The 27864-nt window shown below is 48.9% G+C and overlaps 12 protein-coding genes across 12 annotated transcripts; 8 read left to right on the forward strand and 4 right to left on the reverse strand.

Annotated features, from left to right (window-relative positions):
* Window positions 1-351: 351 nt before the first annotated feature.
* On the forward strand, window positions 352-1587 carry EDB82DRAFT_480541 (uncharacterized protein; the record flags this gene model as incomplete). The annotated part of the gene is made up of 1 exon (XM_025738417.2): window positions 352-1587. The coding sequence occupies one exon, from the start codon at window positions 352-354 to the stop codon at window positions 1585-1587; it is 1236 nt and encodes a 411-aa protein (XP_025593180.2).
* A 354-nt stretch (window positions 1588-1941) lies between these two features.
* EDB82DRAFT_480542 (tRNA synthetases class I (C) catalytic domain-containing protein) lies at window positions 1942-4495 on the reverse strand (the record flags this gene model as incomplete). Its single annotated transcript, XM_025738418.2, has 4 exons — window positions 1942-2967; window positions 3014-3371; window positions 3426-4213; window positions 4265-4495. The coding sequence occupies 4 exons, from the start codon at window positions 4493-4495 to the stop codon at window positions 1942-1944; spliced, it is 2403 nt and encodes an 800-aa protein (XP_025593181.1).
* Window positions 4496-5004: 509 nt separating this feature from the next.
* On the forward strand, window positions 5005-6724 carry EDB82DRAFT_322536 (tRNA methyltransferase complex GCD14 subunit-domain-containing protein). Its single transcript, XM_025738419.2, has one exon. It carries the CDS (start codon window positions 5084-5086, stop codon window positions 6569-6571), a length of 1488 nt encoding a protein of 495 aa, XP_025593182.2. The 5' UTR covers window positions 5005-5083; the 3' UTR covers window positions 6572-6724.
* Window positions 6725-7343: 619 nt separating this feature from the next.
* Window positions 7344-7883, forward strand: EDB82DRAFT_529915 (uncharacterized protein; the record flags this gene model as incomplete). The annotated part of the gene is made up of 1 exon (XM_025738421.2): window positions 7344-7883. The coding sequence occupies one exon, from the start codon at window positions 7344-7346 to the stop codon at window positions 7881-7883; it is 540 nt and encodes a 179-aa protein (XP_025593183.1).
* A 502-nt stretch (window positions 7884-8385) lies between these two features.
* Window positions 8386-8871, forward strand: EDB82DRAFT_480545 (uncharacterized protein; the record flags this gene model as incomplete). Its single annotated transcript, XM_025738422.2, has 3 exons — window positions 8386-8433; window positions 8495-8555; window positions 8633-8871. 3 exons carry the CDS (start codon window positions 8386-8388, stop codon window positions 8869-8871), a joined length of 348 nt encoding a protein of 115 aa, XP_025593184.1.
* A 229-nt stretch (window positions 8872-9100) lies between these two features.
* On the reverse strand, window positions 9101-11236 carry EDB82DRAFT_322554 (uncharacterized protein). The gene has a single exon (XM_025738423.2). The coding sequence runs from the start codon at window positions 11154-11156 to the stop codon at window positions 9249-9251; it is 1908 nt and encodes a 635-aa protein (XP_025593185.1). The 5' UTR covers window positions 11157-11236; the 3' UTR covers window positions 9101-9248.
* Window positions 11237-11411: 175 nt separating this feature from the next.
* Window positions 11412-13169, forward strand: EDB82DRAFT_515133 (uncharacterized protein). Its single transcript, XM_025738424.2, has one exon. It carries the CDS (start codon window positions 11876-11878, stop codon window positions 12971-12973), a length of 1098 nt encoding a protein of 365 aa, XP_025593186.1. The 5' UTR covers window positions 11412-11875; the 3' UTR covers window positions 12974-13169.
* Window positions 13170-13652: 483 nt separating this feature from the next.
* On the forward strand, window positions 13653-15898 carry EDB82DRAFT_480548 (glycoside hydrolase superfamily; the record flags this gene model as incomplete). Its single annotated transcript, XM_025738425.2, has 3 exons — window positions 13653-13668; window positions 13717-14535; window positions 14748-15898. The coding sequence occupies 3 exons, from the start codon at window positions 13653-13655 to the stop codon at window positions 15896-15898; spliced, it is 1986 nt and encodes a 661-aa protein (XP_025593187.2).
* A 303-nt stretch (window positions 15899-16201) lies between these two features.
* EDB82DRAFT_322610 (uncharacterized protein) lies at window positions 16202-18009 on the reverse strand. The gene has a single exon (XM_025738427.2). The coding sequence runs from the start codon at window positions 17670-17672 to the stop codon at window positions 16506-16508; it is 1167 nt and encodes a 388-aa protein (XP_025593189.2). The 5' UTR covers window positions 17673-18009; the 3' UTR covers window positions 16202-16505.
* A 760-nt stretch (window positions 18010-18769) lies between these two features.
* On the forward strand, window positions 18770-19498 carry EDB82DRAFT_515137 (uncharacterized protein). The gene has a single exon (XM_025738428.2). The coding sequence runs from the start codon at window positions 18857-18859 to the stop codon at window positions 19469-19471; it is 615 nt and encodes a 204-aa protein (XP_025593190.1). The 5' UTR covers window positions 18770-18856; the 3' UTR covers window positions 19472-19498.
* Window positions 19499-20885, reverse strand: EDB82DRAFT_515138 (nucleoside diphosphate kinase). Its single transcript, XM_065608975.1, has 7 exons — window positions 20836-20885; window positions 20346-20778; window positions 20235-20265; window positions 20130-20173; window positions 20019-20077; window positions 19853-19963; window positions 19499-19803 (listed from the first exon to the last, which is right to left on the reverse strand). The coding sequence occupies exons 2-7, from the start codon at window positions 20615-20617 to the stop codon at window positions 19604-19606; spliced, it is 717 nt and encodes a 238-aa protein (XP_065463409.1). The 5' UTR covers window positions 20618-20778; window positions 20836-20885; the 3' UTR covers window positions 19499-19603.
* A 198-nt stretch (window positions 20886-21083) lies between these two features.
* EDB82DRAFT_452341 (glycosyl hydrolases family 31-domain-containing protein) lies at window positions 21084-24381 on the forward strand. The gene is made up of 2 exons (XM_025738430.2): window positions 21084-21356; window positions 21408-24381. Exons 1-2 carry the CDS (start codon window positions 21272-21274, stop codon window positions 24212-24214), a joined length of 2892 nt encoding a protein of 963 aa, XP_025593192.2. The 5' UTR covers window positions 21084-21271; the 3' UTR covers window positions 24215-24381.
* The last annotated feature ends 3483 nt before the right edge of the window (window positions 24382-27864 follow it).

Raw genomic sequence — 27864 nt, forward strand, 5'->3', positions numbered from 1 at the left:
GTTGACTTTTAAGAATAAAAGACGGTGGTTGGACAATTCAAGGGAAAAACCAATTCTGGAATGTCTCCCCCCCGCAATGTCCGCATATGAGCGTCATTGACGTCACATTCCGGAGCTTTGTTCCAGAGCTGAGCTTCCATTGAGCTCTACTATTAGCTGCAGTCATTTTGTTTCCATCGTGATGATACGTGACCGTGCAAATACGTCATTCCTTAGGCATTTTATTAGCTAACCGCAAACATTATTTACTTTGCTCCCGAGTATTTCTTTTCCCCTCCTTATAATAATCATCTTCTCTCCTCTACTCTCCTCAACCATCTAATCTAATCCACCCTCACACAATCCGACAAAATGCTTCCTGCTCGTCCTCTCATCCGATCAAGCGTGCCTCGTGCCGCACGAGCAACTCGCGCTCCTCGTCGCCAAGTTCGCTTCCAGTCCACATCCTCCACCTCATCATCATCGAGCAGCATGCATCTCGCATCCGGTATTGCTGGTGGTTTCGTCGGCTCAGCTCTCTTCTTCGGTATCTACTCTTACACACCTGCTGGACGCGCTGTTTCAAGTGTGAACAAGGTCGCCCTCGAGGCTCAGAAGAAGTATGATGCCGCCGCCAAGAAGCTCCAAGAAAAGACACCCGATGCCGACCAGGCCGTCAACTACATCAAGGAGTACGCCTACTCATACGTCGGCTGGATTCCTGGTGGCCGGGCCTACGTCGATGCTGCTTTCCAGGACTGGGAGAAGGTCCGCGAGAACAACAAGGACGAGGCCGACAAGCTTGTCAAGGACGCCTACAAGCAATTCCAGGACTTGTCCAAGTCCGGCCTCAGCATGGAAACTGCTTCCAAAGCTTTCGATGTCATCGCTGATCTCGGAAAGAAGGTCGCTAACCTCGCCGGTGACGCCATCAGCGACATTATTGACAACCACCCTCAAGTTAAGGAGAAGCTAGGCGGCAACGTTGACCAACTGAAGGAGCTCGGCGACAAGTATGGCCCCGAGGCTAAGAAGCAGGTTGACGAGACCTGGAAGCAGGTCAAGGACATCTTTGCCGGTGGCTTCAGTGCCAGTACCATATCCAAGGCTCGCAAGCTCATTGAGGAGAAGGTCGAGGAGATCAAGAAGCTCGGTGACAAGGCCTGGAAGAAGGGTTTGGAGGAGGCCAAACCCTACCTTGACAAGAACCCCAAGGTCAAGGAGCTCATCGAGAAGAACGCCGATGCTCTGAAGCAGGGCAACGCCGCCGAGCTCTTCAAGCGCGCCAAGTCCGCTGTCGACTCTGGTGACCTAGGCGATCTGGAGAAGTACGTCAAGGACGCCACAGAGAAGGCCAAATCTAAGGGCAATGAGCTCACCGGTGGCTGGGTCGACATTGAGAAGTACATCAAGGAGATCCCCAACGGTGGAGAGGTTATGGAGAAGCTCCAGCAGCTGAGCGAGGTTGCTGACAAGCACAAGGAGGAGGGCGAGAAGCTCTTCAAGGAGACCATCGATGAGCTGCGACAGGTGTTGGAGAAGAAGTCCGAAAAGGCCCAGGAGATTGCTGGCGAGGCCAAGAAGGATGCTAAGAAGGAGGCCAAATAAAGGCACAGAATTGTACTCTAGTCTATGAATTCCCTAATGATATCCTAATACTTGATCAAAAGTTGATCAACTACAAAGACTCCACCTGGCCAGACGTGAAGAATCCAACTTAGTCGTGAACACTCCATACAATGTACTATAGACTAGCCGTATTGCGTCCTTTTGATCATCCTCATCGTAATATAAACAATCCTTCACCTTTCGCAGTCATGACCATCAAATTTGTTAGTTACCCGATTGACAACAAGAGACTCTCAAGCACAAGTGGCCAACACAATGCTTAATTCTCGAAACGCTTTTGTTCTCATCTCCAAATTCCTCTTTCTAGATAACCTACCCGCATGGACACCACCTCTACAACAATCCCTTGGCCTTCAGATCATCGTGCGCTTTCTTCTGTCGGTCCCACTGCTTCTTCAAGCCCTTGAGTTGACTCTTGGGCACATCACTTCCGTCCTTCATCTTTGTAGGCATACCCTGCTCATCCCAAGCGCTGTATCTCTCATCGCCCTTGAACATATCCTCCGGTCTGACCTTGGCCTTTTCGCGGGCTTCTTGGTCTGCCTTCTCACGTGCAAGACGAGCCTCTTCCTTCTTTCGCGCCTTCTCGGCAGCCTGAGCAACCTTTTCCTCACGAGCAGCAATCAGTTCAGCGGCTGGGATGAACTTGATCAAAGAGGCTTGGCCATCGGGTCTGTCATCAAGGTACACTCCTAGGTTGGTAAGGTCATCGTCACGAATGCGGTCGGTCAAGGCGAGGATAGCCTTCTTAGTGTCGGGAGTTTGGTTGCCAACGATGCGGCGAAGCTCATCTCGAATTTTGGACACGGCACGAAGGTAAGGCATGGCCAATTGCTCGGGGTCGCGTGAGCCGCCGGCTGCGATTGACTCGAACTCAGTTGTAGGACTTTGCTCAACCAATGAAGAGATCTCCCCACTTTCAAGAGATAAGCCAGAAACGTCCGACTTGACCTTGGTAAAAGCATCAGCGTAGGGCTGCACAGCTGTCTTGGGATCGACATTAGAAGCGATGGTTGTTGCCCAGCCGAGACCCTCATACGGGGGTGAAGCACTTGAGTCAAGACCAAAGATGCCAACAATCTTGGTGATCCATCGAGCAATCGACTCAAGAGCGGCAAGGTCGGCGTCCTTGTTGTCTCTCAAGTGAACATTGGCAGTGTTGACCAGCTTGAGGATAACAGACATGGCCTTTGGTGTGTCGAATGAGTTGGTCATGGCACCCTCGAACTCCTGCTTGGCCTGCTCCAACTCACCCAAAAGCCCCTCGCTTGCTTTGCCATTAGCACTCAGAGACAGAGATTTGACTCCGTATGTGATACCGGCCTCGGCAAGCAATGCCTTGACATTGATAAAGAAGTTCTATCCCATGTTAGTCATGGTCAAATGCAGGATGAGTCACACTTACGCTAATAGTTGACTCCCAGTTGTCAGCTTGCAATCTCATGTCGGGTGAAATTTCAACGCCATCGTTCCATCGTCCCATCAGGAAAACAATTCGCATGCCTCGCGATGAGTAAGTTGTAGCAAGCGCATCCTGGATGGTTTGGAAATTCTTGAGGGACTTGGACATCTTGGAACCAGAGATAGACAAGTGGCCCATGTGGAGGAAGTAGTTGACCCACGTGTGTTCACCCTTGCCGTGCTCACAGAAATAAGCCTCACTCTGTGCCAGCTCATTGTCATGATGAGGGAATGCAAGGTCAATACCACCGGAATGAATATCCATGTTGGGTCCCAGAACGGATCCTGCCATCACGGAGCACCTTTAAATACCAGTTAGCTTATTCCTCAACCAAGATTGGGCGATTTGAACATACTCGATATGCCATCCAGGACGGCCGTCTCCCCAAGGGCTGGGCCAGAAGGGCTCACCAGCCTTGGACTTTTTCCACAGAGCAAAGTCACCGGGGTTCTTCTTTCCACTAAGGCCCTTGGAAAGGGATCCTTCACCCTCTTCTTGAAGGGACTTGTCGTTCCTGTTGTCAGGGCGCAGTCGTGCATAAGTGTTTCCGGCCTTCTCGAAAGCAGTGATATCGAAGTACACAGATCCCTCAGCCTCATATGCAAATCCCTTATCGACGATTGTCTTGACAAAATCGGCAATCTGAGGAACGTACTCGGTGACGCGAGTGATGACATCAGGTCGGAGGACGTTCAGCGCATCCATATCGTCCATAAATAGCTTCTCCATGCTCTGAGTCAGATCTGTAAACATGGTCTGATCCCTGGTGTCGATCGTCTCTTTGTAAAGGGAATCGAGGTAGGGAAGGAGAATCTCATCGGTGCCAGGGAAGATCTCGCCCGAGGCAATGGCTTCAGCGGCGGAAGTCATGTTGCTAAGATGCATCTTGACCTTAGCCTCGTCGTCTCCAGGCTTTCCCTCGCCAGAAATGGTACCACCTGCGAGCACATGTCCGTATCCTGCTTCCCTTCGCTGGGCGTAGTTGGTCGCATCAATGTCCTCCCCGTCCTTGAGCAAAAGAGGCAGGCTGCTCTTGGCGTAAGCTCGGAAAGCGGCTAGAGCGAGGCCTCGGAGTTCGTCCTTGGAGTAGTTCTTGTTCTTCTCAAGTTCGAGCAACCGTTGTCGCCGAGCCTTGATGATGATCTGTCGAGGTTTAGACAAGTCGCATGATGCCTAGCTTGCTCTCTATCATACCTTGTCGTCAATATCGGTAATGTTCATGACAAAATTGACCTCGAAGCCAAAGTAGTGCATCAGGATACGACGAATAATGTCTGTCGAGACATAGTTGCGAGCATGACCCAAGTGACTCTTGTCGTATACAGTAGGACCGCAGGCATACCACGAGACCTTGCCCTTCTCAATAGGGACAAATGGTACCGGGGCGCCGGGCTTGAGTGAGTTATAGAGCTTTAGCGACTCCATTGTGCTCGTGTTGGAGCCGGTTAGAGACGAATACAGTCGATGGAGGGGTCGTTGTCGGGCTGAGAATAATGGAGTGGGGATTTTAGATCGAATTGGAAGACGTTGTCGCAAGAAATTCATCCAGACGCCAAAGATAAAGACGAATGGAGAAGAGTGAGAAGGTGAGAAAAAAAGAAAGAGAAGAAGGGTATCGTAAGAGGGAGGAAAGGAGGTGTATATGCAAGGCACTGTAAGGAAGGGGACCTTGGAACAAGACAAATGTCTACAAGAACGAGGCTTTGAGTCACAGTCGAGTCAAAGGGAGAGAAAGACGCCATCAATCAGTTTTCCAAGCAAGGGCCTGAGCTACAGGGAAGCTACAGGGGAGCAGTCCCAATGTCCCCGCGATAACCCTCCAATGGCCTGGTCGATAGATCCTTTTTAGCGTAGTACTGGATGCCCCTCACTAAGTTTTCAGTGGGGCAAACGCTAATCGTTCAGCCTCGCGCCGTATCTTTGGAAATATTTTCCTGCCACGTCTAAAAATCCTATTTCTTCCAAAAACCAAACCCGATCTCAATAGACACGTCTCGACGTGCAATCGCATCAATGTCTCAACCGTCGCCTTTCCTCGAGCCAGGTTCCACCACTTCTTCTGGTGACCTGGCGATCGTTCTTCTCTCACGCGACAACCTTGAACCCGTTACCCTCGAGGAGTCGACTGGCGCAGTTGATGGCTACCTCGAAGGTGCAACCCTCAACACACGATTCGGATCTTTTCCTCACTCGACGTTACTCAATATACCTTGGGGATCTCAAGTCCGCGCATCAAATGTTGATACTGGATCAAGAGGACGAAAGCGCCGCCGTGAAGTGACTGACGACGACACACCAACAACGACTGGCCCTGATGAAGAGGTTACTAGTGTCAAATCTAAGCCTGCGAAAAAGGCTGTCGTAGCAGCAAGTGGCTTTATTCATATTCTTCGACCGACCCCCGAACTTTGGACGAGCAGTCTCCCCCATCGAACCCAGGTTGTTTATACACCCGATTACAGCTACATCCTACAGAGGATACGAGCAGTTCCCGGTACTCGCATTATCGAAGCAGGCGCCGGTAGTGGTAGTTTTACACACGCTTCTGCGCGAGCTGTATACAACGGGTACCCCAAGGATGGCAACGACCGAAAAGGAAAGGTCTTCAGTTTCGAATACCATGAGCCGCGATATCAGAAGATGCAAGAAGAGATCCACGAGCATAAACTGGACGGTGTTGTTCAGCTGTCACACCGCGATGTTTATGGAGAGGGTTTCAACGTGGACGGGAAATCTCCCCTGGCTACGGCAATCTTCCTCGATCTACCAGCGCCATGGGAAGCCCTTCACCATCTGTCCCGACAAAGACCCGAGAAGCTGAAGGACGAAGAGAACTGGGTCTCGCCCCTTGATCCTAAGAGGAGCGTTCACATCTGTACCTTCTCACCATGTATAGAGCAGGTTACCCGGACCATTGAAGAGCTCCGGCTCCTAGGCTGGACAGATATCGATATGGTCGAAATATCCGCTCGACGAATCAACACTGTCCGTGAGCGAGTGGGCGCGAATCTCCCTGCTGAAAGAGGAAACATTCAGGCACCAGCAGACGTGAAGGAAGCTATGCAAAGACTAAAGGAAATCAACCAAAAGACTAAGGAATTTCATAAGGTCGCTTTCAAGTCAACAAATACTGAAGATGACTCTTCAGCAATGGACATCGATACACCAAAGTCAAACTCATCCAAGCCCAACGGAAAGGCCACCGAAGATGATTTCAAGCCTTGGATGAACGGAAATCTCTATCACAGACCGGAGACGGATCTTAAGACCCACACGTCATACCTCACATTTGCTGTCCTGCCTAGAGAATGGACGGAGGAGGATGAAGCAGCTGCTTTCGCGAAGTGGCCATGCGGGAAAGAGGGTGGAGTGATTGGAAGCCTCAACAGGCAGGCTCGCAAACAGCAGACACGGGAGAAGCTTGAGGCAAGGAAGAGGCAGAAGCAGGAGAAAGATACCCAGAAAGAGGGACTGGCCGAAGAGACGGCCGAAGCGCAATAATAATGTGACCGGCTGATAAGCGGGTTGTAAGTTCAAACATATCAATTTCTCCAAGCCAATCTGCGCCTCGGGCGACCAATTGGATGGTTACATTCTATCCAGCCAGCATTGTGATCCCTTCTACTCCTAAGTCGTGATATCATTTCTCCCAACCACAAATCTCTGGTGCCCAAAGAGCCTCATTACTACCATCATGCTTTCGGTTTTCCATTCGTGGTTTGAAGCCGCGCCGCACGCGATAGGCAGCTGGCAAGGCGGCCTTGGCTGAGGCCATGCTCTTTTTACCAGATCAGGAACCTCGCAGCTCTAGCCAAAGTGCAGCGCTTCAATTGGCAGATGCGGTGACACCTGTCCAGCGCTTATAGCTTTCACAAATAAGCCTTTGATATTTCGACCAACTAAATGAATTATTTGCTCATGCCGTACCCAATCAGGTGTACACCAAGCTTGCCTCGACGGCCCACGGGTTCCTAGCGACACAAGAGGTCGAATTTTGTGTTTCCACTGCATGCGGTTTTCCTCTCGGTACCCAGCGACGAGAGTGAGGCTGTCGGGCAGGAAAACATGTTGGGACAGGACGATATGCGAACTTGGAGTTTACAGATCGTCGGCGACATGTTTCTGCTTGGAGGGTTATCCCTGACTTATATCTGTTGGACGCATCCAGTTGATCGCGTGCTTGATTCTGTTCAAAATTGGCAACAGACCGACAAAGTTCACATTCCGTTATCCTGAGTAACCTGCGTAACAGATGCAGCACTCAAAGACCACCATGAAACAGATTGAGCCATCATACAAAGGTTCGCGGTGGTCACAATGGTCCCTGCATAACTCAGGGCTATACTACTATCGAGCTCGATACATATCATTAGAAGACATATCATCCATACGACCTACTGGCAGGGACTGGTTTGTTCCCAATGTCCGAGGCGGATACATTCACTATGAGTCCAAGGCCGCCAATGAGGCCGCAGCCCAGAGTTATTCCAGTCAAGTCCCGGAGCTATCGACATGCTCTACCGCAACACCAACACCAACAACAAGTGACCCGCCTGCTCCTTTACCAGTCGCATCGGGTCAAACGAACGATGAGGCCGTTGCCGCTAAGCCGTTGCCGGAAGACAGCATGTTGATGAGCGGCGCTTTGCAGACAGAAGCAGTAGTGGTTATATCAAGTCCCGGTCAACTCAAGCGGACATCAACAACATCAAAAAAGCAGAAAGAGAAGAAGCACGGAAAGAAGACGGAAGTGGATAAACGAAAGCAGGTTAGCAATAAGGCGAAGGTTAATAAATGGCTGGATGCTCTATGATGATATGGTTGGCTTACATATCAGACGACTAACGGTATCATGATTTTCATGGAGTTTAGAATAGTACTCGTATGAGTTGACGAATAACACGTAACTAAATGGAGCGAAGCTCAAGATATCTCTGGAATAGGTTGTAACGGATGCACTGTGCACCTCCAAATAAAGTCTTATTGGTCTGCCAATTTGTCTCGGGAAAGTAAATCAATAGTAGTTTTTTTATAAACTTTGAACTTAAAGTACCATTGAAGATTCTCTTATTGTATTTATGGAGCAAGAGATTGGAATAATTAGAGGTTATACTTTTAAAATATGAAGAACCGCCGCACATCAACACAGTGCTACTTTGACTCTTCAACTACCGGCCGGATCAACTCTTCTCCACCTCAACCCGCCCATTCGTTCGTCAACCACCAAAGCCTCGCCAATTTTCAGTATATACCAAGCTCCAGCTCAGCCTCGGCCTCGTACACGCGACAAATTCGATATCAACGCAGCCGCAATCATGACTTCCACAATCGGTATTCCCATCAAGCTCCTGAACGAGGCACAGGTCCGTATGCCCCTTGTTAACTGTTGTTTCATTTGTGGAGAGAGCTAACCTTAGTATGCAGGGCCACATTGTTACCCTCGAAATCACCTCTGGTCAGACCTACCGCGGCAAGCTCCTCGATGGTACGCTTCTTCTCTCCTTCCTACGCCGTCTTTTTTATAGATTGGTGTTTGTTGAAATACCTGCTAATATGGTGCAGCTGAGGACAACATGAACGTCCAACTCAAGGACATCACCGTCACCGCCCGCGACGGCCGCGTCTCCCATCTCGACCAGGTCTACATCCGCGGCTCCCACGTGCGTTTCTTCATCGTTCCCGACATGCTCCGCAATGCGCCCATGTTCCGCAGCCGCAACGTCCGTGGCCGTGGTGTCGGTCTCGCTAGAGGTCGCGCAACCGTCAGCCGAGCGCGCGCAGGCGGTCGAGGAGGACGATAAACCTAGAAAAGGGAAGAGGAGAGACGAATAATAGAGAGACAAATGCGTGTTTTGGCGTTCAGGCTTATTTGGATTTTTCATGAGCTTCAAACGAGGGGTCTATCATCTTCGTTTTTTTGGTAAAAGTGAATCATAAGGAGAGGGGGAAGTGATACATCAGGCTCAGGTGTGATACCAGTCTAGACATGGAGGACGAGATGCTGCATTGATTGTGAGGCTCGACGAGGAATGCGTCACCTCGTAGCAGAGTGTGGGTTCTTTCAGATTGACTAGATTACAAAAAAGAGGCGTATGTCTGTCACGCCTGGTATCTTGTCACCATCTATTATATCGTCTCAGGTGCTTTCACTTCATTTTTAATGTACATGTCCCCCTTTTTATTTCATTCGTCCAAGAGCTTCTTGAGCCTTGGCCACGAGTTCTCGAACCTCGTTGATCTCATCGCCCTTCGGGTCAACAACCACTCGCTCTTGTGGTTTTTCAACATTGGTAACAGTTGCAACGCTCTCTTCAACACCTCGCAAAGCTTTGCGTCCCTCTTCACGGACTTCGCCCTCCCAAAATGATCGCGCGGCATCCCATTTCTTCTGCAGACGGCTGGCACTCCATACTACTCCCAGTGCTGCGACAGCCCCGGCTTCGAAAATGGAGAAGGAAGACGCGTAGAGGAGGGCACCGAGGGAGGTGGTGAGACCTGAAGTACCAAGAGATTGCACAACAAGTCTTTGAGCTAGTGCCTGCAGCGCAGGGACAGTCTCATTTTGTAGATATCGTCGTGTGAAAGCGATGTGGCCAGGCCATTTGGGTAACGCTGGGCGAGTGTCAACTGACACGAATGGTTCCAACTCTCCCGAGCCAAGTTGCTTCAGGTCGGGGTTGACGCCACTGGACGAGTGTGGTTGGGGGTATTTCTGATCGGCCTTTGCGGCTTGAGCGATCTGTCCGGTGAGATAGACGAGTTCTCGCTCTGCTGTGGGTAGAAACCGTTGGTTCAACATCTCATTTGTGAGCATAGCAACATCATCCACTCTCAAGAACAGTTGCCACCATCCCAGCTTACGCCATCTTCTGCCTGTAAATGCCAGGTCAAGCTCTTCTTGTAGTTCCGCATGTGCTTTTTGTGACCATTCGCCTACTGCCCGGTTCACAGTAGGAGAAAAGGTAGGCTCCTGGCCAACAGGAGTCTCCTGGTAGATGTGCGTAATTTCACGACGGTTCTCAAGCTCGCATCTCGCCAATACGTTGTTTAGTAGAGAGGATATCAGTTCTCGAACCGCGGGTTTTGTGGTTTCGTCGGAAGAGCTGATGCCTGACTTGAGCCATGTTGTCAAAGCGGGGAGATTGCTTCTGAACCAGAGTCGCTCATACTCTATGGCGTTACCGGAGCTCTTGCGGAAAAGCGACACGCCCTTGTCAGCAGCAGAGACGTCAACCATCTCAAATGGTGCATCGACCTGCTTTGGGTCAACGCCTTTAAGGTCAACCACTTTTAACACAGACCCCTCCTCTTGGGCAACTGGTACTGCTGTAGCATTGACAGCTCCCCTGAAGCCATCGCCTACCACGATCGCCCGATGCACGGGAGTGGTCACTGGGGTTACTCGATCCTCGGCTGAGGGAATGCCAACCTTGGGAACGAGAACAGATTCCTCCACTTCGACAGCTCTCGCTTGCTCATCTCTGGCAAATTCAGGAAGATGGGTCTCCATTAACAGTAACTCCAGATTGAGGCTGTTCCATTCGGCGGATGAGACGTTGATTTCACTGAAAAGACTCGATTTGGTAACTGTCAAGGTACTCTGTTGCTCTTCGGTAGACCGAATTCGAACAATCAGAGGGTTCTCCGGATTGTGGTCCTTCAATTGTCGCTCCCATTCCTGCTCATCCTGCAACGGATCCGTCATTAGGATTCTCAACACATCCTTCGCCCTTTGTCCCGCATCGGAACCGGATGCCAGTCCTAAAATTGCAACCCTCACAGCTTCCTGGCCTGGTATTTGTCGCAGACCCTGAAGTGCCAATTGTAGTCTTGAAATATTTACCAGCGAAGGTGCGAGTTTTTGAATGTCGAGGAGGTGCTGTTGTAGCTCATGGCGGGCATTCGTCGAGTTCGTAGAGGTTGAAGCGAAGCGTTTTACGAGGGCATCGCGACGGGTCCGTATTCTTGGGCGGACAGATGATGTGATGGAGCAAAAAGGACATATCGAGGTACCTTGGGGCTTGGAAGGCTGCAACAAGGCGCCTAGTCTGCCTGCACGAGGCAAACGGGCTCTTGACGAAGCCATTTATTTCCCCTTGAACCAAAATGATTGGCGATGACGAGGTTCAATTCAATTCAGTCAGTGATCGCTTTTGGAGATGGAGCTCCTCAAACAGGCAAGGTGAGCTCCGTTTTCGCGGCAAAGGACCGGCAAATTACGGAAGGCAGCTCAACGTAAGTAACGGTTCGCCTTCACACCCTCTTTCTCTTGTTCCTCGACTCATTCGCTACCAACCAAACAAGCATCAGCCTTACAAGCTTGGAAAGTTGCTGTCGATCACTTGTGGTTCCCTTGAACCTTTGCTTGCCTTGGATAGGAAAAAGTGACGATGTTGCTCCAATTTTATTGAATTTTTTTTATGTTATGCCTGTCCTGTCTGTGAATGTGATAGGGAATCCTTCTGCACTGTTCGATTCATGTCATGTTTTACCTTGTATTGTCTGACACTTGTGGTTGCGCTGTAGCCGCCGCTGCTTATGCATGTAGGACTTGTTCCCGTTTATATACAACTTGTTTCCGTATTCTAAAAACTTGCTTCGTATTTCTCAAATCGAAGCAACCATCCCAAGTGATTGCCTATATTATTACACCTATTCAACATTCAGTTGGTTATACTTTGAGTTGGGCATCATCTGACTCCTCAAATACCATCTAACTAGTGCTTCACATGGTATAGTTGTCTAGACTTGCCGAACAACTCATTCATCTACTCCAATTCAATTTCAATTTCACTTTACTCCACCATGACAGCAGTTATGGAATACAATCAACCGCCGCCTGCATTTAACTCGTATGATCAGAATGGATCTCGCTTTCCAATGACGGATATCAAGGAGTCAATACAAAAGGCATTTCCAAAAACATCGGAGCTATTGAATTTGCTGGAGCAGACAAAACGTATTCGCTCCGATGTTGCCCTACAACAAAAGATCGTCTCAGACCTTGAGTCGCAGCTAGCAGACTCAAACCGGGAGCTCGACGGATTAGATCGCAGACGCCTGGCTGACCTTGAGTCGCATAAGAAATACCGCGATGGCCATGTCATGAAGTTTTTGTACAAGGCCAGCGGTAAGGAAACTTCGTTTACGGGTCAAGCTGAGAGGGAAGAACAGAATTACCACAACACGCTACAGCAGGCGCATCACGCAGCGGAGCACAACTCAAGTATCAAAGCGAAACTGGAACAGGAACTCGAGAAAAAGAGAGAGCTTGACCAGAGTATGCAGGGTTACCTCGATCTTCAGAAGCAGCTCGACGATATTTACGACGATATTTTTTCAGGCCCGACGCCTGAGTTTCCTGAAGAGGACGAAAGGGAACGACGAAGCGACGCTGCGTTATCTACTTATGTTGCTACAAAGACAGCGCTGGAACTAGACCACAAAGCAGTGGATCTTCTTGAGCAAGCGACAGCAACCATGACGGCTGGACTGCAACAGATAGACAAGGCTCTTCAATCAGGAGACATGAACCACATCCGATATTTGAATCAGGGAAGGGACCTCGTTCAGCAGAGCAAAACAGCAGTCGATCAGCTGGTGCAGCTCGGTCCGGACGTGACCGAGCTACCTCCCGAGGCTAACCCGCGCACCATGGAGGTCACATCCAATCTGGGCGAAGTCTGGGGAAAGGTTGATATCACAGGTGGTCGTCGAGAAGTAGCGCGATGCACAGCAGCTTTGAATAATTGTCTAAGTCAGGCAAAGGAGAGGAGACATCGCCTGTCCAAGGAGTTGAAGCGGAAAGAGGAAGAGATGGAGACAGCGAGGACAGAGTTGCAGAAGATTCGGAAGGGTATTTTTGAGGAAGTTGTAGGCGCTGATTTGGTCAAGAGATCGTAGGTGGTACCTAGACTAGATACAGCTCGGATCTCGGTTCATAGAGGGTCTTGAAGCCCATTATTAGGCTTGCTAAGCATCTTCAAATCTTTACTGTCGTCGTTAGAAACTAAATATGATTCGTCTTTTCGGCAACGGTCGCTTAATTCTTGACATGCCAAGGAATTCTGACAGCGGTCAAAGCGCACTGGATTGTTTAGTTAGCGTCAGTTGGTGCTAGAGTAAAGACTCGAACCAAACATTCTCATGTGAAGATGCAAGCAAACAAATCACGCTCTTGATTAACAAATTGAAGTGTTCCGAATTGGGAAACCAAATCGTCATGGAAACCGTTTTTCGTTCAATCTTAAACGATTATCAAAAAGCCGTTTGGGTAGTTCGCAAAGACCCTTGAAGATTGACCCAATAGCCAGCCTATTTCATACCATTTAGCGAGTCCGAGCAAAGAATGATGATTCATGACTTTCACTAGCATCAGGGGTTTCTCCCATAGACTGAATACCTGTTGAAGCTTAAACAAAAGGTAAATTGAAGTGAGTTGCGTTCCTTGCTTTAAGGGTCTTGCAAAGGATTTAAAGATCCAACCCTGCCTACCTTGCTAATGCTTGGTTGATGTTGTATTACTATACTAGACCGTTTTGTGATTATCAAGTATTAGCTTTGACTTGTCACTGTCTTCAATATGAGCAGCTCAGGAGGTATGTTTAGTATTAAATATTTTATTTTATATACACTAACAAAATCAGATCGCCCACCTATTAATGGCTACATTGACCCCAACTTCCCAAATCCCAATGGCGAGTGGGATACACCCATCATCATCTATGGCTACACGCCTGCTTTCTCCCTTGCCGTCTTCGCAGCAGCTTGGTTCGCTCTATTCATGATCATCCATCTCTTCCAGACGATTCGATTTAGAAGTTGGTACTTTATCACTTTCCCTGTTGGTCTCCTCTTCGAAATCGTTGGGTATATTGCTCGTTCGCTTTCAGCAAAGAAGGACCCATACCATCTTCTGTACTTTATCCTCAACTACTTCTTCATCGTCACGGCGCCTGTTTTCCTCGCTGCAGGCGTTTACACCATTCTCTCGGCATTGATCCCTCGTCTTGGACGTCGATACTCTCTTGCGCCGCCAAAGTTTATTCTTTGGTTCTTTATCACGTCTGATGTTATTGCTACGGTTGTTCAGGTTACAGGTGCTGCCCTCATTGGAGTGAGACAGTCGAATCGTGAAGATCCTACCGTTGCCAACAACATTCTTCTTGGAGGTCTGGCCTATCAGGTCTTCTCCATCAGTGTCTTTGTTATCCTCACAGCAACCTTTTTATTCCGTGCCCGGAGGGAGATTAGCGCTCGCGGTAAGAAACTAAGTATATTCTGCGTCGCTTTTTCAGTGGCTACCATCTTGGTTTACCTGCGAACAATCTTTCGTCTCGCAGAAACTGCCGAAGGACTTGGAGGTCATTTGTACTCAAACGAGATTTACTTTGCATGTCTTGAGTTTGCTCCTATTGCATTGGCTGTGATGCTCTTTGCTATATGGCATCCTGGTCGATGTGTAGGTAAAAAGGTGCGGGTGAAGGACTTGGAAAAGGAACAGGCTCGAGTTCAAAACTTTTAAAACAATCAAAGAATGCTACCCAAATTAAGCTAGATAAATATCTTCTATAGTTAGTAATCCAAATGTATTGATTTGGAATCTTTATCCCCAGGTTCAAGTGTCTTGTAGCCGTCAAGTTTACTGGCTGACATCTTAGAATGTACTGAAGGTTAGGCTTCAGCAGCTCCACCAAAGCGTACAGCTGTACTTCAAACCACCGCAATCCCCAAGCTCCCAGCTCAACCTCACTCATCAACAACCTCAACCGGCAAAAGAAACACGCCATGCCTCCTCTTCCGCCATCAGCAAATCCCCTCCCCCGGTTAGTCACATACTACCAAACCCATCATGACTCCTCAGGAAACCTCATCTCTCCGTTGCCCCTCATCACACAACCGGGCATAGCCATCACTCACGTCATTGTCGCCGCCATCCACATAAACGAGGATCCTGAGAAGATCACGCTGAACGATTATCACCCGTCTCATCCTATCTTCCAGACAATGTGGGCAGAGCTGCGTGTTTTGCAAGCTTCGGGCGTCAAGGTCATGGGCATGTTGGGCGGTGCTTGCCAGGGTAGTTATGCACGTCTAGATGCTGACCAGGACACGTTTGATCGGTTCTACGGTCCTGTGAGAGACATGATTCGAGAAAGGGCCCTCGATGGTTTGGATCTGGATGTTGAAGAGGAGATGTCACTGGGTGGAATCGTGCGGTTGATTGATCGTCTTCGCAACGACTTTGGTCCAGCTTTCATCATCACTCTCGCCCCGGTCGCCATGTCTCTGATCGACTTCAGAAGGAACCTCAGCGGGTTTGACTACGAGGCTCTGGAAGTTATGCGTGGTCGCGACATTGCCTGGTACAACACCCAATTCTACTGCGGCTGGGGAGACTGCAGCAACCCACTCATGTACGATCTCATGGTCCAAAAGGGCTGGCCACCAGAGAAGATCGTCATTGGACTCCTCACCAACTCAGAGAATGGACACGGTTACGTGCCGTTCAACCCTCTTAGTATAGTGCTTACCACATTACGGGGACGGTATGGAAAATTCGGGGGTGTAATGGGATGGGAGTACTTCAACAGTTTGCCTGGAGGAAAGGAGAGGCCTTGGGAGTGGGCGAGAGAGATGACCAAGTTATTGAGGGGGCATATCCTTTCGGGGCCAACACAGGTGACACAGCTGGCCCAACAAGAGCAACCGCTCGTAGTGGAGGGTGCCGCTAAAAAGAACAAGGAGGTCGATCCAGATACCCCAGGTGGAAAAGACGTACCACTACCGAAGCAATTTGACTACTACACGGATGGCTCTGATGCATAGACGTTGTGTCTGTCAGATATCCACAAAGAGGTCTCCGAGACCTGTGATCGCGACACATATCCCCCCTCGCATCTTCAGCCCACAGATCCAAGAACTTCACATACGCTCCGCCCGAACCATGGTTCTTTACCACAATGGATAGGAATCGGTCCCAGTACATTTTTATTGGCTCAAATCCCACCAGAAACCATGGAACAAAGCCCTGCTCAGGTGGCTGTCGAATTGTATCCACAGGCGCTGTCAATGACCCGACACTCTAATAGACAAGATGGGTAGGGCTGCCGATATCACTATCATCATAGTATCACAGATATTTGAGGAGATGTCACAGGTGGCTTCACATGGCGAGGCATTCTTCTGATTTAATAACGGTTGTTCCATCATTGCGAGGGGATAACTGTGCAGGAAACTGGTCAACTAACAAATGAAATAGCTTGACTCCTCGTAGAATACAGTGAAACATTGAAATACATGTCGAGGCAAAGGCAATACCACATAAGCCACCAAAAATTACACCCCCTATGTCCACCGTGGACCACATTAGCCTTCATAATTCATGTAACGTAAAACACACCGAACGATAACACATGGATCATAGCTTCCACCCCTAAAAGCATGCCATCCAGGGGCTGCATTGGGCCTCGACGTTGTAGCTGTTATAGCGAGGGTAAGTGCCCTTCATGGCAGCTAGAATGGGGTTAAAGAATTGCTCGTTGAACCGCTTGGTATCGCAAGATGAACACGGTCCGCTCAGGAAGTTGTCATAACTCGTGTTGTAACTGAGGTAGCCAACAACATTTTGATGAGAAACATCAATGGCCTGAAGGCTGAAAGCCTCTGGCATGACAACCCAGTGATCCGAAGTAGAGTTGCGCTTTCCTGGCACAATGGGGTTCTGGTTGAAAAGGGTGCTGTTCATGCCAATGTCATGAAGGGCTTTGATCATGAGGAGAGTCAAATGAGAATCGGAATCGATCTGGATTCCTGCACAATCAATGTTGATGGTGTATCCGTCTCCTTTTACTGGCTGAGCGACGCATTTGCCGGTCTGTCGATCCCAGGAGAACTTTTCGATGAAGGCTTGCCAGGTGTTGGGCCAGTTGACGAAACGAGGACTGATGAGAGCGGACACAAATAGCTTGCCAGTGTTGGGATCTGTGGGAGGGGCTGGACCAGTACCATCAGCAGGGCTTGGTGTTGCAGGCGGTTGCGAAATGAAGGTGGTAGCAGGAGGAGCGGGTGATGTTTGCAGGGTAGAAGTAGGAGAGCTCATGTCGCTAGGACGAGGGGGAGCCTTGTCATCACGGTTGCAGACGAAAGCAGATAGACAAACAGCATCGTTGGTGACTGTCATGTTGAGAGCGGCGCTGACAGGGCGGCCACGATAGGCATAGCAGTTGAGCTCCTGGCCACCCTCTTTGGTGGTTACGGCAGATCCAGCAGGCATCCCATCAGCGACGGCAGGGTTGATGTAGGCTGTCCAAACAACACCATTGGAAAGCTTGACTGTGGTTCCTTTGGGATTCCATGGGTACTTTCCACTTGCATAGGGGACTTCGACGGACAGATCAGGGGCAGCAGGGAATGTGGAGGCATCTTCGGGCCACTTGATGTCTTTGTACCAGTTGATCTGGCGAGATGTTGACCATTTGGGATGGTCCTTGTTGTCGCCAATGCCACAATCTGCAAGGATGAGATCTTCGTCGGGGTGACGAATCTGGGCTTGGGCAGTCGCCAGAAGGGCGCCGACGGCAGCCAACTTGATACAGATCATGTTGGTAATGTAGTGAGTTCAGGTGATGTAGTGTTGGGAATGTGTGCAGGATGTGCAGTACCGTTGATGGTTCTTTGTGACAGTGGAGTGAGAGATCAGTTTGAGTTGAGGAGATGAAGTTGGTGATGAGAGGAGATAAAGAAGAAGAGAAGATGGAAACAAGAGGAGGGGAGAGAAAGGTTATGGAGGCCTCGATATTCTACATTGAGGCAGTCGAAGGTCGAGCACCTTCCCTCTGCTATCATTCTAGTCATTTCGTTGGGGTTATTGAATAATTCAACCATGTCTTAGGAAAGAGCTTGCGCGCCTCGCACCTAATGATCAACAAAGAGGGCAGGAGCGAGGTAGAGATGATACCATCAGCTACCCAAGCCGGCACACTATGTCGTCAAGCGTCTCAAATCGTGCCATCTTGAAACTGTTGAGAACCAGTTGGCGTAGAAGAACTTCTTAGGGGGAAGGAGTGGTTAAAGCTCCATGATTCTTGTGTACCTTCAGTTTACCTGAGAAAACATTGACAGGTACGTTAATAGGTAGGTAAGAATTCAATTCAGTAGTATAGTAGTCTGGAACGCACCAATTCGATTTTCTTGACGGATTTGATAGTACGCTGCAGTTCAACTTCATATTTGAACTTAAGATAATGGTTTTGCGAAGAGGCCGAGGTTCAGTAGACAAACATGTTACTGAGGGCACACGTTCTTGTTTGAAGAAGCACCTCCTATCTCTCGAATATTCATGCAAATCCTTCATCTAGGAGTGTTAATATTACTCTCTAGTTTTGTTACCACTGCCGAATGATATAGCCTTATTGGGACAGAAGTGATAGTTGGCCGTGGATTACAGTGAGCCAAATAGTACGCGCAAACTCCTTGTAACGATGAGATACAACTAGGTTTGAAAGAGGCAACAAAGGTATGGAACAGCCACTCGCTGGCTTCATATATGGGATGATATTTCAGAACGTATTCAACACAGAGCATTACTGACAGTTCAAACCCGTGGAGAAGAACATGTTGAAATTACTTAAGCTGGCTACCCTGAAGCTTCAGTATGAGGAACGAAGTCTTCTCAATCTGTCAGCAGCTCCACCCAGGCGTAGCAAAACATCAACAATGATGGCTCTATTTTCACCATTCTGATACTGCACTACCATCTTCAAGTTTAATAATTCTAGCCTTAACATGCGCCGCAACCTGGTAGCCTTCAATTGGCGTCCCAGCCTCAGGGCTCGCGCTCTTCCACGTCAATTCAACTCAACGATCCGCGCCGAGTCAACCCAAGCTTCCCGTATTGACCGCATCACATCAAAGCTGCCTCGGCGTTTGCAAAAATACACTGGCGGTTTACGGAACGCGCCAGTTTCGCATATTGTCTCTTTTCTGATCCTACACGAAATCACAGCCATAGTGCCTGTTCTAGGACTATTCGGATTTTTTCATTACACGAACTACGTGCCTGTCGACTACGTGACGGGCTATTTTCACGGCCATGTGGATGACGGAGTTGCTCGATTTGAGCGGTACTTCAAACGCAAGGGTTGGTTTGGCTTTGGGCAGAACGAAGAGGGCGAGACAACATCGAGCACATCTACGACACACCCTGACTCGAAATCTGAGAAAGCAATTGAGCGCTGGCATAGTGGAGATGGACGTTACAAGGTCCTAGTGGAGGTTGCTCTAGCATATGCGATCACCAAGGCTTTACTGCCAATCCGAATTATTGGAAGCGTCTGGGCTACGCCATGGTTCGCCGGAGTGCTCATGAGAGCCAAAGGGGTATTCACGCGCAAGCCTTAGTCATTCATGGCAATGAGACCATCAAGGTTGAGAAGATTTTGTCTTGATTTTGATATACCCACAGAGATGAAGTCATCCCACTTATATGTGCTTTTCCATTCCGTCATTTAGGGTGTCATATCAATGACAGATTTAAGCCTTCTCGTAGACCCAGTTGAACTGGGCGGACTTCCAGGAGACAACCTCGCCGTCCTTGAACCAGAGAGCAATCTCCTTCTGGGCGTTCTCGACGGAGTCGGAACCGTGGCAGACGTTGCGGCCGACGTCGATGGCGTAGTCGCCACGGATGGTACCGGGAGAAGAGGCAAGGGGGTTGGTGGCACCGAGGATGGCTAGGGATATGATTAGCATTCGTCTAATCGTTGAAACAGTCAAACATACAACGGCCAGTCTTGACGGCGTCACGGCCCTCCCAGACCATGGCGCAGATGGGGCCAGAGTTCATGTACTCAATCAGACCAGCGAAGAAAGGCTTGCCAGCGAGGTCAGCGTCTGCGAGTATGTTAGAATTAATTGACATGTCAGGTAGATAGTTCTGGTGACGAACAGTGCTTCTCGAGGTGCTCCTTGCCGGGGGTGACAAGCTTGATGGCAGCAAGCTTGAAGCTATCCGAAAGTTAGTTTCTGTAGTAACGTTTGTGCAGATACAAGTGCTTACCCTCGGTTCTCGAAACGAGAGATGATGGGGCCAACGAGTCCACGCTGTGGTAGATGAGTTAGCTCTGTTCGGATCAATCACATATCAACACCAAGGCATGTTTACCTGGACACCGTCGGGCTTGATAGCAATGAAGCTATAGCAATATCAGCACAAATTCATAATAGAGGAGCATCAACCCTGATGGGTGTATAGCTTGGTGGCGGGGTAGCTTACGTCTGCTCGGAGGAGGACATTTTGGCGATATTCTTGTCTGGTATGACTTGAGATGTAGGAACAGAGGAGGAAACAGTAGAATGACAAACGGGGACTGGAGGGGAAAGGCTTGAAGAAGGCGGTGAAAAGAGGATATAAAGGGCGAGGAGGGCGAAGAGCAGAGCAAAAAATGGCGGGGCAAGATTTTCCGCAGTCCTCCGTCTCTGTTGCTTGCTATTCTCGTTGCCGCTCACGGCGGGGTCTTTTCGCTGGCGGGGCTCTTCAGCAGCCATGATGAGCTGGCGTTGAGGGGTCTTGGTAGGTGCGAGATCTGGGGAATTCACACGGACACGTGACTGATAATTGGTCGATGTTGACACTTTGATTCAAGAAGTAGAGACAAATTAGACGGTCAATCAATATCCAAATAAAGATATAGATAGATATAAATAAACTTCAGCCAATCTCAATCAGCTTTAGTGCAAAAGGGACGATAAAAAAAATAACTTACAAAGCTCGTATGCCAACAAGACACAACAACTACAAACTTCCGATCAGCAAGTACAGTGCAATAACGTCGAAACTCAATGGGAAAGAGAGCAAGAATGAAACCTAGAAGTTAGTTCATTATCAGGTCTAGTCTTCTACTGAAGCTCGCCCCGCCATCTTGGTACCCGCTCCCCTGCGTCTCGCACTAATCCTGTTTCGGATTGAAGTTTCACTGGGGAGCCAGGGAGCTAAGGGACAGCTTGACTTCGACATCATCAAAGCTGAGGCTATCCCCAGCACAAACCACAATAACAACGCTCACTTCTGCTAGACAGAGGATTTCACGGTCGATATAGGGCAGGAGACTAAATTTGAATTCTTGCTTGATATACCCACGATATATTCGGTTGCTTTGTTTAACTTCTGATCGCGGTCTGATTCTTGACCGTCTAAACATCATGAGGTCAAATATGGCGTCGTCCTTTCGCTGGACGGCGCTGTTGCTGCTGTTTGGTGTTCTGAGCTGCCTCATACAGTCGGCTGGTAAGACTTTACAGTAAAGATTGATCAATTCCTAGCTCACAATCGCTCTAGTTGCTGTCAAAGAGAAGGACTTCAAGAAGTGCAACCAATCCGGCTTCTGTAAACGAAACCGCGCTTATGCCGACGACGCTATTGCCCAAGGCTCTAACTGGAAGGCACCTTACGAAATTTCGGCCGATTCGACATCTTTCGAGGATGGAAAGCTGGAGGCCATGGTTGTCAAGACCATCAATGCCAACGGAGACACCGTCCGTCTCCCCCTTACAATTTCCTTCCTCAAATCTGGCGCCGCCCGAGTTACGATGGACGAGGAGAAGCGACGCAACAAGGACGTTGTACTCCGAGAAGACAGTCCAGTTCGTAAGGAACGATATAATGAGGCCGATAAGTGGGTTCTTGTTGCTGGTCTGGATCTCGACAAGGAGGCACAACTTGCACATCAAGACAAGACCCAAATCAGCATCAAGTATGGACCTGATGCCAAGCAAGAGGCTATCATCAAGTTCTCGCCTTTTGAGATCGACTTCCAACGCGATGGTAACTCGCATGTCAAGTTCAACGACCGCGGTTGGTTAAACATGGAGCATTGGCGACCCAAGATTGAGAACAAGGAGGGCGAAGAGGCCGCTGAGGATGAGAGTACATGGTGGGACGAGTCTTTTGGTGGAAACACCGATACTAAGCCTCGTGGACCTGAGAGTGTGGCCATGGACATCACTTTCCATGGATACGAGCATGTATTTGGAATTCCCGAGCACACAGGCCCCCTGTCATTGAAGCAGACTCGTGGTGGAGATGGCAACTACGCTGAGCCCTACCGCATGTATAACGCCGATGTGTTCGAATACATCCTCGACAGCCCAATGACACTCTACGGTGCTATCCCTTTCATGCAGGCTCATCGCAAGGGTTCGTCTGTTGGTGTTTTCTGGCTCAATGTTGCTGAGACTTGGGTCGATATCACCAAGGACAAGAGCAGCATGAACCCGCTGAGTCTCGGTGCTGGTGGAAAGACAAGCACTCATACCCATTGGATTTCAGAGAGTGGTCTCCTCGACGTCTTCGTACTCCTCGGTCCCACTCCCTCTGACCTCACCAAGACATACGGAGAGTTGACTGGCTACACTGCGATGCCTCAAGAGTTTGCTATCGGTTACCACCAATGCCGATGGAACTACATATCCAGTGATGATGTCAGGAACGTTGATCGCAACATGGACAAGCACAAGATTCCATACGACGTCATCTGGTTGGATCTTGAGTACACCGACGACCGAAAGTACTTTACCTGGGAACCTCACTCGTTCCCTGACCCCATTGACATGGGTGAGCATTTGGATGCCCATGGCCGTCAGCTTGTTGTCCTTCTTGACCCCCATATCAAGAAGACTGACAATTACGCTGCATCTGAGGAAATGCTTGCTCAAGACCTTGCTGTCCACAACAAGGAGGAAAAGCCGTACGAAGGATGGTGCTGGCCTGGAGCTTCTAACTGGATTGACTGCTTCAACCCCAAGGCAATTGAATGGTGGAAGACCATGCTCAAGTTCGACAAGTTCAAGGGCACCATGAGTAACACCTGGATGTGGAACGACATGAGTGAGCCTTCAGTTTTCAACGGACCCGAAGTGACCATGCCCAAAGACAACATCCACCATGGAGGATGGGAGCATCGTGATGTCCACAACCTGAACGGCCTGACCTTCCAAAACGCCACTTTCCAAGCTCTTCTTCACCGTGAGAAGGGAGAGCTTCGACGACCTTTCATCCTGACACGAGCCTTTTACGCTGGATCGCAAAAGCTTGGCGCCATGTGGACAGGAGACAACCAGGCTGACTGGGGGCATTTGGCGGCTTCTATCCCCATGACTTTGAACCAGGGAATCTCTGGTTTCCCCTTTGCCGGTGCTGATGTTGGAGGCTTCTTCGGCAACCCTGAGAAAGACCTACTTGTCCGTTGGTACCAGACCGGTGTGTGGTATCCCTTCTTCCGAGCTCATGCGCACCTCGATGCCCGACGTCGAGAGCCTTATCTCCTAGGCGAGCCTTACACTCAGATCTCGACCGCCGCTATCCGACTCCGATACACTCTCCTGCCCGCTTGGTACACTGCGTTCCACAGCGCGGCACAGGACGGAAGCCCCATTATCCGGCCCATGTTCTGGACGCACCCCACTGAAGAGGCTGGCTTTGCTGTTGAAGATCAGTTCTTCGTTGGTTCAATCGGTCTTCTGGTGAAGCCGGTCACGGAGCAGGGCAAGGAATCAGTTGACATCTGGATTCCTGATGATGAAATCTACTATGACTACTTTACCTACGATGTTCAGAAGACAAGCAAGGGCAAGCATCTTACAGTGAGCGCACCACTAGAGAAGATTCCCATCCTACTCCGAGGTGGACATATCATCCCTCGACGCGACACTCCTCGACGATCAAGTGCACTCATGCGATTCGACGACTACACACTTGTTGTCTCAGCTTCCAAGATTGGCGCCGCAGAGGGCGAGCTTTACGTTGATGACGGTGATTCGTTTGATTACGAGCAAGGTCAATACATCCATCGTAAGTTCACCCTCGGTGGTAACACATTGACTTCTCTTGATGCCGAGGGACGCGACACCAAGTCGGCCAAGGCTGGCTCATGGCTAACGGCTATGGAAAACGTCCACGTCGACAAAATCGTAATTGTCGGCGCACCCAAGACCTGGGACCAGAAGGAGGCTCAAATTGAGTCAGAGGGACGAACATGGACAGTCAAGATTCAATATCACGCCGCTCAGGGCAGTCGTGCAGCCTTTGCAATCGTGGGCCGAGTTGGAGCCAAAATCGGTGAGGACTGGAGCATTAAGCTTGCTTAATGACAGATGATTAGTTTAATTAGAGGTGGGGAGAAGCTAAGAATAGACACATTTCTGGATCGTGAATTGGTCCATGAATTAACGGTTGGCGGCAGCACCCGTGAGAAGTGTAACTTAACCGCGACTATGAAAAGGAGCTGTGAGCATCATGAAACTACAAATAAGGCAAGTATCATGTATGCCGCGTAACGGAAATATGGACACATTGGCCGAGTGGGGGGCGTAACGAGTACAAACACAGGGTGAAAATTAAGCATGATTGGATATGAGAAAGGACCTTGGAAAGTTGAGTATATCACCACGGCGGTGTCTGTGCAATTTGAGATTCCAATGGAGCCATGAATGTTTTTGACAGGTAGGGACAAATGAATCGACCTATTTACTGTCAGTAAGAAATAAATATCTACGTGCCATAGCTGAAAATTTGGTTTAAAACTATGCAGATAGACTTGGATATTTTATCTGCCCAAAGTTTATAACACGGTGAAGGCAAAACACTCCAAGCTTATTAACTGGCACATGCGCGAATCGACAAGATCTATGCAAACAAGACCTGGTACATATTATGCATGAAAGTTCTCCACCGAAGATTTGCTCGCGTCAGGATACTCGGTAAGTGAGTTGTGATATATAGAATGGAGCAATGTAACCTCCTTCGTGAAATTAAGCTTCTTGATTAGAAACCCGATACCCACCATGAACGAACATGGATGGAAAGCAATTTGTGATTTCTCAACAGAGCTGAGTTCGAGTTACCAAGACAAAGTCAACATTCTGTAAAAACAAATTACTATGGCGACTGCTTTTCTTCGCCAGTTATACCTTGTCGTTTTCTCCAAAATATGTTACCCGTAGCTTGTTCCCTGCTACACAATAGACCTCGCGAGGTGGTTTCGCCTTGGACAAGCTGGCAAGTCTCGAGGAGGTCTATATTGACGATTCTCTATCGTGTTGTTACTGTGTTGCTTTCCATCATAACCTACCTTCCCCAAAGATACCTGTCCTCAAGATTCGTGATTGCTCAAGTGGCTTCCCTTTATTTGGGTGAAATAGTAAGGATATAGGGATAGCATTAACCTTGGAGGAGCCATTATAAGGAAGACGGCCAGCCGACTTTGGACGAAAATCAGTGCAAACCAAGGGAGATCAGATGGCCTGCACATCAAAGCAGTTGATCAGCAGTATCTGTGATAAGCCAGCGGACTGACCACCTGCAAGGCATTGAACAAACAACGACACGGCCCTTTGGTAATCGTGAAGATGATGAGAAACACTCCATACATTACGCCAAGCGATTCTAAAAACCATCTGCCTTAAAGTTCAATTAAATGAATATCAGCATAAGTAGCTGCTTCCATTATTACGGAAAACTATAACACAGGAAGTAGATTTACCCTATAACATGCTGAGCAAAGTGTGTGTGTATGAACTTGAGGAACGCATAAGTGCAGAGGATATCCTGGGTCACCGTTGTTTCCGGGTGGATAGATAAGGGAAGGATAGTAACCAAGTCCATGGCCGTTAAGTTGGAGGCTCAACTGTTCTATCCTACAAGGTTAATATTTAGCACTATATCGTTTTGTTTGTTGCAATGTCGACAGGGTTAGACGTGCGAATAGAGGAGTAGCAGCAGCAAGTACTCAATTATGTCACCTACCGCCTTTTCCCTTCAAGTATTGTACTACCGTGCAAAGCGTCCTAAATTGAAACGATATCGATCCCTGGCTTAGTGTGTTAGGAGTTGGAACTCCTGGGTAAAGATAGTGCATTGCATCGAGATGGTTGAAGACTTGACTCCAGTAGCGAATTGGCTGAGAGAACCCAATAACTTTATGGTGGTCCAGACGCGAATCAGTCTCTTTATCATTTCGCAGCTTTAAATCCAGGTCTTTTAACCCCGTAGGGTAGTTATCCTGAGGTTCTAGCATCGTCCTTATCTACGTGCGGTAGGACAGGGATGGTGTCGCTGTCTTAGAAACTGCGCTGCGGGCGTTCAGACGAACTGGGGGATTGGTCTTAGCACGAAAACCCCCTGAGCTTGAGCATTGATCACTCTGGTTAACGAGTTGAGGTCTTTGCTTTCTGTACGAGGCTGTTGCTACTGTCTCTGTGTACTCTTCGCTGTGTGCGGATAATAGTGAATTCCTTGAGCTGGGCATAGGTTTCCATAATATTTCTTGGCTGTTCAGCTGAAATTCGGTAAAAACGGAGGTAGCATGATTCGTCTAAAGTCTGGGCAAAAGATTTTTAGGTGACATTTTAGGGGTCTTGGATGCAATTTTCTGTGGTTTCATGATGCGTCTGAGTGAGGCTCTTTTGTGCTGAAACCAAAGGCTTTTGTACTAACTGCTGCTAATAACTGTACGGTATGCCCGTACTGTGAGGGTGCCCCCACGCTGCAAGCCAAGAGACTACACACACACAGCTGATGAAGAAAAGACGGGATAGTGCTGTCTGTGCCTGGTGAAAAAGCCATCATTTTTGGTGTGGTACAAAGGAATGCAGGGGAGCACACCCTTTCTATCGAAAAGCTTCCAATCGAAGCTCGACAAGAATTTCTCTCGACGGGAAGAGACGGATAAAAAAAAAGTATTTTTTTGCTCTTTCGCCGCCACCAAACAATAGCATCATCGGATGATCGTCGTCATGATGGTTGTCACATTTGCATGGAGAATACGAGGGCGAGATGGGCGAAGTTTGATCAAGATTCCATGATCGAATGAATGAATCTACCTACAACCTACGACAGATTGCCTCACAAAAGTGGATATGAGCATATCTCGGTCGTTTTCTTGGCCCGTGACGTCAGCGTGTTTATTCCCTGGGATCAAATGTTTTTAGCTTCCCCTGGCCTGTTGAATTCAATGCGCCTGTTTGGGGGTCAGATCAGATCAACCATTTCGTTCCCCTGCAGATGGAATGACTTGTTGTTCTTGCGGATAAACTGTGACAACGCAATCATCTACATCGGCTTGTGAAACGAAAGACCCTCCTCAACCGGGAACAAGTTTGGATTGCGATTAAGTTAAGTTGAGATCCCATCGTTTTCTTTTTTTAGGGGTGATGAGTGCTTTGGCCTTGGCTTGGGGCGTGCTCTATTAGACTAAATTCCCATCCATTCTATCGGCGGCACCCTCGGGGTTTCCCATTTGGGTGTTCCATGGTGACACCATCCATGGAACAGTATCCGTCCACTAAACGCCCTCCGGTAATACGGGGCCTTGGGGGACCTACTCATTACTCGACACTTGGCGGCCGGTCGCTAGGTCTTGACTCTGACTCCGGTGGCTCCACTTGCTAACCACACCCGAACTTGTCACTCCCAGTTAATAGCTAAACAGTGCAATTGTCTTTTCTTCTATCGCTGGTGACTTCTGTAATGAAGGTGTGGGCAGTTTTAACGTTTGATGGCAATAATAAAGAGGGAAAGAAAAGGTCTATCCAGGATGGAACATAGGTCAAAGTTAACTACAAGACGACGAAGCACCACACAGCATAAAGAACAGTGGATAAGTTAATTCCGCTTCACATGGAAATGCCATTTACTATTCCATCTCTCCCTGACCTGGTTTGGCCAAGAAATCAACCAAGGCTACCTTATCTGTACTGACCCATTCTCCCTCCCTCTTGGCTGTCTCCATTGCTCCACG

The sequence above is a fragment of the Fusarium venenatum genome, assembly GCF_020744135.1.
Source record: "Fusarium venenatum strain MPI-CAGE-CH-0201 chromosome Unknown EDB82scaffold_4, whole genome shotgun sequence".
Classification (NCBI taxonomy): domain Eukaryota; kingdom Fungi; phylum Ascomycota; class Sordariomycetes; order Hypocreales; family Nectriaceae; genus Fusarium; species Fusarium venenatum.

Coding starts and splice junctions, on each gene's coding strand:
- EDB82DRAFT_322536 (XM_025738419.2), top strand. CDS start 5,084: ATGTCTCAACCGTCGCCTTTCCTCGAGCCAGGTTCCACCACTTCTTCT.
- EDB82DRAFT_322554 (XM_025738423.2), bottom strand. CDS start 11,156: ATGGCTTCGTCAAGAGCCCGTTTGCCTCGTGCAGGCAGACTAGGCGCC.
- EDB82DRAFT_515133 (XM_025738424.2), top strand. CDS start 11,876: ATGACAGCAGTTATGGAATACAATCAACCGCCGCCTGCATTTAACTCG.
- EDB82DRAFT_322610 (XM_025738427.2), bottom strand. CDS start 17,672: ATGATCTGTATCAAGTTGGCTGCCGTCGGCGCCCTTCTGGCGACTGCC.
- EDB82DRAFT_515137 (XM_025738428.2), top strand. CDS start 18,857: ATGCGCCGCAACCTGGTAGCCTTCAATTGGCGTCCCAGCCTCAGGGCT.
- EDB82DRAFT_515138 (XM_065608975.1), bottom strand. CDS start 20,617: ATGGCTGCTGAAGAGCCCCGCCAGCGAAAAGACCCCGCCGTGAGCGGC. Junction 20,174..20,234: donor TCAAGCCCGACGGTGTCCAG/GTAAACATGCCT, acceptor CATCTACCACAG/CGTGGACTCGTTGGCCCCAT. Junction 20,078..20,129: donor TCTCGTTTCGAGAACCGAGG/GTAAGCACTTGT, acceptor ACTTTCGGATAG/CTTCAAGCTTGCTGCCATCA.
- EDB82DRAFT_452341 (XM_025738430.2), top strand. CDS start 21,272: ATGAGGTCAAATATGGCGTCGTCCTTTCGCTGGACGGCGCTGTTGCTG. Junction 21,357..21,407: donor CTGCCTCATACAGTCGGCTG/GTAAGACTTTAC, acceptor CAATCGCTCTAG/TTGCTGTCAAAGAGAAGGAC.